The following is a 10,433-nucleotide window of genomic DNA, read 5'->3' on the forward strand; positions in this document are numbered from 1 at the left end:
GGTTAGCCCATCCACCAGATTTCAGCTCCAATTTCTCTTTCTTGGACTTTATCTTATTAAAAAAGTCCATCCATCAGTCAATATCTATCCCACTACCTCCGTGTTTTTTTTTTCTCCGTGTTTTTAAAAAGTGCTTATCACCAATTAAAATAATCTATTGCCTCTTTTAAAAATTGCCCATCTTCTACCCCTGGAATGTTAAATTCTTTAAGAGCACAGAACTTGCCTGTCTTGTTTACACAGTATTTCCAGTGCACTAATAGTTCAATAACTATTTATTAAGGAAATAACAAGAGGGGTGCAAGGGTCCCAAACACGAGAGCCCCAAGCCACGGTGTATATGGAGACCTTCGGACACTCCTTGTAAAGGGCACAATCTGAGACGCGGAAGAGAGCTCTAAATAGTTTATTCCAGGGCGGGGGCGGGCCAGGCGGGTGTCCAGGAGCGACGGACCAGGTCCGTGGAGCCTCAGTGAGGGGCGCCCTGCGGAAAAAAAGTGAGGACTTAGTCATGTAGCAAATAGATTTCCTCGACAGCTCCATCCCACACAGTCCCACCTCCTTCCGACAATCGCCGCAGAAGACACCAATGGACGCGTTCACCAGCTGCACCCCACACAGCAAAATCTCCAGGCACGAGGCGGCCACCAGCAGCGAGAAGAGTGTCACGTTCCAATAGACCACACGTGGCGGCTGCGCGCACGAGCTCCACTGAGTGCGGTTGAGCAGATAGGAGCCTCTGCGGGCGGGGCAGGGTCACGTGAGAGAAAGAGGTCACGAGGAGTGCGCCCCCCTCGGGGCTCCCCGCCCCGCGCAGGCGCCGAGGGGGATATGCAAAGGACTCGTTCGGCCCACGTGGAGGAAGCTGTCTCGAAGCCGAATCCCACCTAGGTTTCTCGGTCCACGTGGGAAAGGCAGGTGGGCAGTAGCAGAGAATGGGGGCGGGGGCGCGAATACAGGCTGAGCCTTACGCGGTGTGTTGGAAGTGGTAGTCCCAGGAGCCGTGCATTAAGCATCGCGGTCCAATTCGGAGCCCGGCTCCTGATACCGAGAGGCAGTAGATGGCACCAAGCATCCCGAACGCCGAGCAGAAGACCGATCGCAGCATCTGGATACAGAGTGCGAGGAGAGGTGAGTTGGGCCGTCCCCGCCCCACTCGTGGGCAAAGCGCGCCTAGCTCCCCCCGCCCCCCGCTTTGTTACCGAGCTCTAGCCAGTCTCGTTAAAAATACATTTCCCGTCAAACTCCAGGGCTTGGAGTTCGGCTAATTCTAAGAGCCACTGGCCGCGGAGGTTCATGGGGATTGTAGTTCCCTCCGGTCAGGCCCACTGAAGCCTAAGATGTGCGGGTGCGAGGGAGCGGTAAGATGGAGCCTAGGACTCTGCAGAGGACCTCGTGAAGCTGGGAATTCTGTGGAGGCGTTTAGGTGTGATTCTTCGAAGACAGATTCAAAGACGTATGCTGAGTGCCGTCTTAATTTGCATCTTACCCTGCAGCGATTCCCACAGCAGCCTGCACCACAACAGCCTTTGCCCCCTGCTCGGACGGCGGAAATTCCTGGACACAGTACCTGTGGGATCAGAGTCGATGTGATAGCGAGTCATCCAGGTCCCCAACTTGGATCAGCACTTACCCCGTATTGTGACGAGGTAAGCTTCCTGTGATGCCTTCAGCCATTTGGACTATAGGGAGATCTTATCTCTACTTCTCCTGGAGCACTGTGGGGCTCTGCTTTAAATTTATCTATATTTATGTGCCTACTTATCTCTGTCCAGATTGTAGCCTCCAGGAGGATAGGGCGCAATATCATTATATCCCCCATAAATCTCAGCATACAGTAGGTGCCCAACTGAATGGGAGTCAGGAGTCCTGGGTTTAATGCCAACCTTGTGCTCACTTCACACTCCGTGAATTGATTCATCTCTCTGGGTCTCAGTTTTGTCCTCTGTAAAATGGGCTGTTCTCAGGATTTAATGAAATAACAGGTTGCCTTGATGTCAAGACTTGCTCAGAGTAAATGGTCAATAACTATAGAGTCCCTCAGCGGCAGGAAGGAATAGTGGTGTTGGAATGCCTGGTGAACTGGGGTTATGATGGAGGGTGGAGGAGCATGTAAGACTCTGATGGGAAGAGTAGGAGTCCCCAAGATACAGCCTTGATCCTCTTTGTCTTTCTTTCTCCCGTGGCCCTCCTCAGAGAGCCCATCCCCTTCCAGGGCATCAGCTGCTTCCTCTAACAATTGTTGTCTCCTAAATTGATGCCTCCAAATTCAAATCTAACTGCCTGAAGGGTATGTTCGTTTGAATGTCTTGGTTTTAGCTTAAGTTCATCCAGCCTCATACTAATCTCACAATTTGTTCCCCCCAATTCATCTCCCTTTGGCTTTCTTGTTTCCATCAGTGGAAATATCCTGCAGGTCACCCCAGCCTAAAAACTTGAATCTTTCACACCTAGCCAGACCTCAAGTCTTTGGGAGTTTTCCTTCAATGGCTCTTGAATCTGTCAGTCCTTTTTTCTTCCCCACGGTCAATCCCCAATCACCTCCCATGAGAAGGATGTGCTCAGCCTCCCTACTAGATTTTTGTATCTCTTGCCCTGTGCCAACTCACATTCCATACTACATTGCTACCGCCAGATTAAACTTAGCTTTCAACTGGTCTTTTCCCGATCCAATCCTTTAGGGTCTCCTCAAAGGGTAGCCTATCAAGACTGAACTCCAGGAAGGCGTTCGAGGCGTCTCACTTTTGGCTCCAGCCTTAACTTTGTTGCACCAGACCAGGTTCTTTGCCTGTCTTCCCATCTCTGGAATTCCACAGCTCTCTGGATCTGTGCCTCCCTGTCTTCCTTGTCTGGCACACACCAACAAGGTGGCATTTTGATCTTCTCCAAAGGAGGGGCTGAGAGTTTTAGTTCCATTATATCATCCACAGCAACCTTACAGAAACACCTGCAGAGTTGAATGAACTTTCCACCAGACACTCTTCCCTCTTCCATGTCTCATGGCAGGTCTAGGGCCAATGCTGGCCCCCTTGCTTAGCCTTTCTGTTTACATCACTTACTCAGAAGCTCCTGGATCCAAAGACACCTGGAATTTGGATTTACCAATTTCAAACGACCTCTCTGTTTGTGTTTTTTTTAATATAAATTTATTTATTTATATTTGGCTGTGTTGGGTCTTTGTTCCTGCGCACAGGGTTTCTCTAGTTGGCACGAGTGGGGTCTACTCTTTGTTGAGATGCGCGGGCTTCTTACTGCGGTGGCTTCTCTTGTTGTGGAGCACGGGCTCTAGGCACGTGGGCTTCAGTACTTGCAGCACGTGGGCTCAGTAGTTGTGGCTCACGGGCTCTAGAGCACAGGCTCAGTAGTTGTAGCGCACAGGGCTTAGTTGTTCTGCAGCATGTGGGATCTTCCCAGACCAGGGATCGAACCCTGCATTGTGTCCCCTGCATTGGCAGGCGGATTCTTAACCACTGTGCCACCAGTGAAGCCCTGTTTGTGATTTTTAAAAGAATATTTACTGATTTATTTGGCTGCACCAGATCTTAGTTGCAGCATGCGGGATCTTTAGTTGCGGCATGTGGGATCTTAGTTCCCCGACCAGGGATGGAACCCGGGCCCCCTGCATTGGGAGCACGGAGTCTTAGCCACTGGACCACCAGGGAAGTCCTTGATCTTTACTTTTCCAGCCAAAGTGTTTCCTTTTGTTGTCTGAACTCGTCTGTCTTGCTCTCTGCTATCTCGTCTCATTGAAAAGAGAAGGGTAATTGAAAAGGCAGGAGGAAGCACTGAGTTTATAGCTCGAGTCTGTTTAATTTTCTCCATCTCCATGGCCACTGGCCTCATCTAAGCCACTATCATCTCCCCTGGACAACTGTAGTGACCTCAGTCTGGTCTTTCTGCACACAGTGCTGACCTCCTACTGTTTACTCACCACCCAGCAGCCAGCCGTATCCAGCGGGATATGGAGCAACTAGAACTCTCATCCTTTGCTGGTGGGAATACAATTGGCATAAGTACTTCAGACAACTCTTTGGTAATATCTGTTAGCACTGAACATTTGCATACCTTAAGAATCAGCAGTTTTACTCCTAGGTATCTATCCAACAGAAATGCAAACGTACATTCACCTAAAGACATTTACAGGAATGTTTATAGAGCATTATTTAGAATAAACCCGAGTTGGGAACTATCCAAATGTCCATCAACAGTAGAATGTTTAAATAAATTGTAGTAATACTTACACAATGGAAATAATTGTGTAAATATTAGAAATAGTAAACTACAGCACTGTGTAACAATATGGAGGAAACTTACAAACATAATGTTGACCTCGATAAACCAGAACAAAAGTGTCCACTCTGTATGATTCCATTTATATAAAGTGCTAACCAGACAAAACTAACCTCTGGGATAGAAGTCAGGATAGCGAGGCCCTTGTCGGTGTGGGGTAGGGCTTGGTGGGAGGCATGTCTGGGGTTCTTGTAATGACCCACATCTTGATCTGAGTGCCCAGAACATGGGTGTGTTCCTTTTATAAAAATTCACTGAGCTATATATTAAGGATCTGGGCATTTGTCTGTATGACTTTCTAAAAAGGTAAAAAGTCCTTCAATAGTTTTCTGTGCACTTATAATAAAATTCAAATTCCTCACTGTGCCTTTCAAGGGTGTAGGTGCTCTGGCCTCTGCCCTCCTCCGATTGGCAGCCTCTCTAGCCCTGAGATATGCAGGCCTATTCCTGCCTTACACTTTGTACTCACCTGTCTGTCATGCTGATTCCTTCTTTTTGTCTTTTGGGTCTCAGTTCAGAAGTCACCTCATCAAGGCCTTCCTTGAAAATGCTATAAAAAGTGCCCCCCCCCCCCCCCCCCCCCCGCCACCTTGCCTCAGGAGCTCTTTACACAGCATCCTGCTTTGTTTTCTTGATGGTCCCTACTTTTATCTGAGATCATCTCACTCGTCTGTTTACTTTGTTCATTCGCTATTAATCCAGTGCCTGTTGATCCAGGCCTAGGCGCCTGGCACACAGCAGCCAATGAAACAGGCAGCCCTTCCTCCTGTGGGGCATACATTTTTGCTTCCTTGATACTGTGTGTCTCTCCAGCAGAAACACCTGCTTCAGGGAGTGCAGGGCCCTCGCCTGTGTCCCTGTGGTATAGCAGTAACTGTGAATACACTTGAGAACCTTCTCCAGGGTGGCTGAGAGCATGGAGGCCGGAGGGAAGCTGGGAATGAGCATACTGGGGGGGCATCCTTGGGGGTCTCCCCAGAAGCAGGCAAGTAAGATCGTGGGGAGGTGGTGGTGGTTTGGGCTGGAGGAGGGGTGTGATGTGACAGCGGCGGAGAGGGTGGGGTTGGGAGGAGTGTGACGTCTCAGAGAGGGTTGAGGTCAGAGGTATGGCATGGAGTCCAACAGCCATAAATCCATGGGTGGGGGAAGTAGGAGGAAAGACCTGGATGGGTAAGAGGGGATTGTTGGGTAAAGGAGAAGAGGTGTCCCCATTAGCTAACAGACTTGTGGCCAGTGAAAGAGACAAAGGTGAGGCATCCCCCTGAGAATTTCATCAGTCAGCCATCCTGAGAAGTGGGGAACCGTGCCGGGTAGATCTTTTATCTTCATGCCATAAAGATGTTAAATCGCTTGACCTTCCAAAAAGTTCCCCTAGGGACTTCCCTGGCGGTCCAGCGGTTAAGCCAGTGGGCACGGTTTCAGTCCCTTGTGGGGGAACCAAGAACTTGCATGCCACGCGGTGCACAAACAAACAAAACAACAAAAAAGTTCCCTGAGTGGGGAGGGGGGTGGCGAATGGGGGTTAGAAAGTCCAGGAAGTCTGTGACTCCCCTTCCCCAACTTCTCCTGACAGATCCTAGTCTCCAGGAAGCCACGGGGACCCCTTCTCCACCATACTGACCCGAGTTCTGAGTTTGTCCTTAGTGCCCAGCGCACAGTGGGCATCCAGAAACCTGGGTGGAGAGTGAAGGGACATGGAAATGGGGGAAGTGACACCGAGTTGATAGGTAGAAAGACTGATGTGCGACATCGCTCCCTGGCTCCAGATACTGTCACTGTAAACCACACCCGCACCAAGCCCATTATTGTCTTAACCTGATAACCTCCCATGGAACCAGCTGTTCCTTCTGCCTCAACCCCTGTAATGAGGTGTTTCCAGCATCTGCTCAGCAGTGGGGATGGCGAGGGGCTGGTAGGACATACTCCCTACCCAGGAGGGAAGAGTTTCGAGCAGTAAGGCTCCTTCCTTCTCATCCCCCTCAGACATTCAGCTCAGGACCCTGGGGCTGAGAACCTCCCCTACAGAGTGCTCAGTGTTTGGGGGCAGCCTGGGCAGGCTCCGGTTCCCCCCAAAGCTACCACCATCCCTTCCCGGGCAGCCATCCTTTTCCCTCACTCCCTCTCCCTCCTGTTCAGGACCCCGGAGAGTGGCACCCAGCCCCCTGGCCCGTGTGCCCTGGCCAGCCCTCTCACCATCAGGCCCCCGCCGATGAAGCCAGCCATGAGCCAGACTTGCAAGCTGAGGTGGTCCTTGGTCCAGGTGATCTGACCGTTGGGCACTAGCAGGAGGGCGTTGGCCACAATGCAGATCAGGGAGAGGGGGATGAGGGAGAGCCCCACGAAGCGGGCGCACTTTCCCGTGCACATGCTGAGGCTGTTGGAAAGGACAGGCAGCAATTGAAAGTGAGCCCGGGTTCCCCGGTCCAGAGGGAAAAACAAGCCCGGAGCAAAGGTCGAGGAGGAGGTGTGGTGAAGCTGGCAGTAGCTGATGATAAGGGACAGAGGCAGGAGACACGGGGCCGCAGCAGAGACGCAGGCAAATGGGGAGGATGTGGTGGAGGAGGTGGGGGAGCTTGACACACAGAGGACGTTGCCTGGGCTCAGTGTGTTTCCTCTTTTTCTGCACACACCTCTCCACAGAACCTCGGTCTGCTCCTTACCTGCTTTGTGACTTAGCCAAGCCCCTTAATGTCTCTGTCTCAGTTGCCTCATCTCTACAAAGGGTATACAGCCAAGGTATGCCCTCGGCTCGCGGGCAGGTGGTGAGGATTAAATGGGTTAGGGAGTTCCCTGGCAGTCCAGTGAATAGGACTCAGCACCCCTCACTGCCTGCGGCCTGGGTTCGATCCCTGGTTGGGGAACTAAGATCCTGCAAGCCGCGTGGGGTGGCCAAAAAAAAAAAAAAAAAAAGAGTCAAGGTGAGGGTGAGAAACATTTTGTAACCGAGGACACACTAAGCCAGTGTATGATGCCCTATTAGTCCCATAGGGAGAGTTCCTCCTGGAAAGAAACTAAAGATGGTGGTGGAGGTTCATTATCCTTTTGTTTCTTCTTGTTAATGTCTGTTTATTGAACCATCTTCCAGTTGAGACCACCACTGAGGTCTCATTGATTAAAGCATCCATCCCCCTGGCCTCCATGTTTGATTCAGCAGTGGCCACGTGGTCCAAGCCAGTCCCATGGGAACCAACTTCTGGTTCTTGTTGGCAATCTGAGGTCAAAGAATTCCTGTTTTTGTTGCGCTGCTGCAGTTGGTGGTGGCATATCGTCACCTGCCTGCTGGAGAGTGAAGAAAATCCAGAGGAAAGACCAGTCAGGAGATGGAGAGAGACTAAGTCCCCCCCCGCGCCCCCCTCCCCCCACTTTTGGGATCTTAGTTCCCTGACCAGGAATTGAAGCTGGGCCCTTGGCAGTGGAAGCGCAGAGTCCTAACCACTGGACTGCTAAGGAATTCACAAGACTAAGCCTTGATGACATCATTTGAACGTGTAGATCCAGCTATGCCTGAAGCCTTATCAGTCCTTGGAAACTTTTGATTATGTGAACCAGTTTGAGTTGTGTTTCTGTCAACTGCAGGGTAAAGAGTCTTTTTTTGTTGTTTTTTTTAAACCTCCCTCTGTTTTGAGCTGCACACAACAGCATTTTTTTTCCACATCTTTATTGGAGTATAAATGCTTTACAATGTTGTGTTCGTTTCTGCTGTACAACAAAGTGAATCAGCTATATGTATACATATATCCCCATTATCCCCATATCCCCTCCCTCCCACCCTCCCTATCCCACCCCTCTAGGTCATCACAAAGCATGGAGCTGATCTCCTTATGCTTCCCACTAGCCATCCATTTTACATTTGGTAGTGTATATATGTCAATGCTACTCTCACTTCATCCCAGCTTCCCCTTCCCCCACCCCGTGCCCTCAAGTCCGTTCTCTACATCTGCATCTTTTTTCCTGCCCTGCCACTAGGTTCATCAGTACCGCTTTGTAAAATTCCATATATATGCATTAGCATACGGTATTTGTTTTTCTCTTTCTGACTTACTTCACTCTGTATGACAGACTCTAGGTCCATCCACCTCACTACAAATAACTCAATTTCGTTCCTTTTTATGGCTGAGTAATATTCCATTGTATATATGTGCCACATCTTCTTTATCCATTCATCTGTCGATGGACATTTAGGTTGCTTCAAAGTCCTAGTTATTGTAAATAGTGCTGCAATGAATATTGTGGTACATGTAGCTTTTTGAATTATGGTTTCTCAGGGTATATGCCCAGTAGTGGGATTGCTGGGTCATATGGTAGTTCTATTTTTAGTTTTTTAAGGAACCTTGATACTGTTCTCCATAGTGGCTGTATCAATTTACATTCCCACCAACAGTGCAGGAGGGTTCCCTTTCCTCCACACCCTTTCCAGCATTTATTGTTTCTAGATTTTTTGATGATGGCCATTCTGACCAGTGTGAGGTGATACCTCATTGTGGTTTTGATTTGCATTTCTCTAATGATTAGTGATGTTGACCATCTTTTCATGTATTTGTTGCCCATATGTATGTCTTCTTTGGAGAAATGTCAATTTAGGTCTTCTGCCCATTTTTGGATTGGGTTGTTTGTTTTTGTGGTATCGAGCTACGTGAGCTGCTTGTATATTTTGGAGATTAATCCTTTGTCAGTTGCTTCATTTGAAAATATTTTCTCCCATTCTGAGGGTTCTCTTTTCGTCTTGTTTATGGTTTCCTTTGCTGTGCAGAAGCTTTTAAGTTTCATTAGGTCCCATTTGTTTATTTTTGTTTATTTTTGTTTTTATTTCCCTTACTCTAGGAGGCGGGTCAAAAAGGATCTTGCTGTGATTTATGTCATAGAGTGTTCTGCCTATGTTTTCGTCTAAGAGTTTTATAGTGTCTGCCCTGACATTTAGGTCTTTAATCCATTTTGAGTTTATTTTTGTGTATGGTGTTAGGGTGTGTTCTAATTTCATCCTTTTACACGTATCTGTCCATTTTTCCCAGCACCACCTATTGAAGAGGCTGTCTTTTCTCCATTGTATATTCTTGCCTCCTTTGTCAAAGATAAGGTGACCAGATGTGTGTGGGTTTATCTCTGGGCTTTCTATCCTGATCCATTGATGTATATTTCTGTTTTTGTGCCAGTACCATTGGTTTCATTCAACCAATGTTGAGTGAAACCAATGTATGAGTGAAATAAATGCTGATATTTGTAGGCCCCTAAGACTTCGTGGGATTTTTTTGTTCCACAGCAATAGCTGACTGACACAGACCCCATTATCTAAGCCACAGCTGATTGATCCAAGAAGGAGTAGCCAACCCAAAAGCAGACATGAAACCAGAGACCTGTGTGGTTGCTTGAGGTAAGAACTCTGCCCAACAGAGAGAGGTACCCTTACTGAATGATGACTGATCAATGAATTGGATCTTCATTCTTGGGAAAGTTGACTGAAGACAACCTGAGAGTCATCAGAGGGAAGGATGGCCTAACCTGAGAGTCATCAGAGGGAACTGAGAGAAGTATGAAAGCAGGGAGTGAGCAAAAGCCACAAGGCAACTGAATCCATAAATAAGCAGAAGCCATAGGAAGAGAATTGTGTAGAGAACAGGTATTCAGAAACAGTGCAGGAGAAAGAAGCACAAGCCCTGGGGAGTAGAGGTGGGGAACCTGGGTCCGAGGTGAGGCAGAGGACGTGTGGTTCTGCTGAGTCGCCAGAAGTGACGTTGAACCACTAGAGCGGCTGTGACGCTCATGTTGCGGGTCTTCCCACTTAAGCCTGGAGCGGGGATTCAGCCGTTGTCCTGATGGACAGGGAGTAGGGCCAAGAGAAGCCGCATATTCACTACAAGTTCATCAGTCATGAGTCTGAGAGATGGTTCTGCTTTTCAGGGTAAATAAAGAGAAAAAAAGAAAAGTTGTGTGTGGGGGGTGGTGTGTATTCATTTCTATTACATTTTGTACAACTCCGTATGCACGGAATAATAATGTTAAAAACATTATAGGGATTCTGAAAAACTTTATCAAAACAAGAGAAAGGGCACATCGTCCTGAAGACTGAAAGAAAGAAACAGAACTCTTGAGAAATATTTACTGTAGGATTTGGAAGGAATTTTCAGGAAGGGTTTCACTAGAAGGAG

At 48.5% G+C, this 10,433-nt stretch overlaps 1 protein-coding gene across 1 annotated transcript; it reads right to left on the reverse strand.

Moving 5' to 3' along the window:
* Positions 1-328: 328 nt before the first annotated feature.
* TM4SF5 (transmembrane 4 L six family member 5) lies at positions 329-6,696 on the reverse strand. Its single transcript, XM_059996462.1, has 5 exons — positions 6,484-6,696; positions 1,490-1,570; positions 972-1,108; positions 559-739; positions 329-484 (listed from the first exon to the last, which is right to left on the reverse strand). Exons 1-5 carry the CDS (start codon positions 6,655-6,657, stop codon positions 470-472), a joined length of 588 nt encoding a protein of 195 aa, XP_059852445.1. The 5' UTR covers positions 6,658-6,696; the 3' UTR covers positions 329-469.
* Positions 6,697-10,433: the final 3,737 nt, after the last annotated feature.

Source organism: Delphinus delphis, chromosome 19 (assembly GCF_949987515.2).
Source record: "Delphinus delphis chromosome 19, mDelDel1.2, whole genome shotgun sequence".
Taxonomy (NCBI): Eukaryota; Metazoa; Chordata; class Mammalia; order Artiodactyla; family Delphinidae; genus Delphinus; species Delphinus delphis.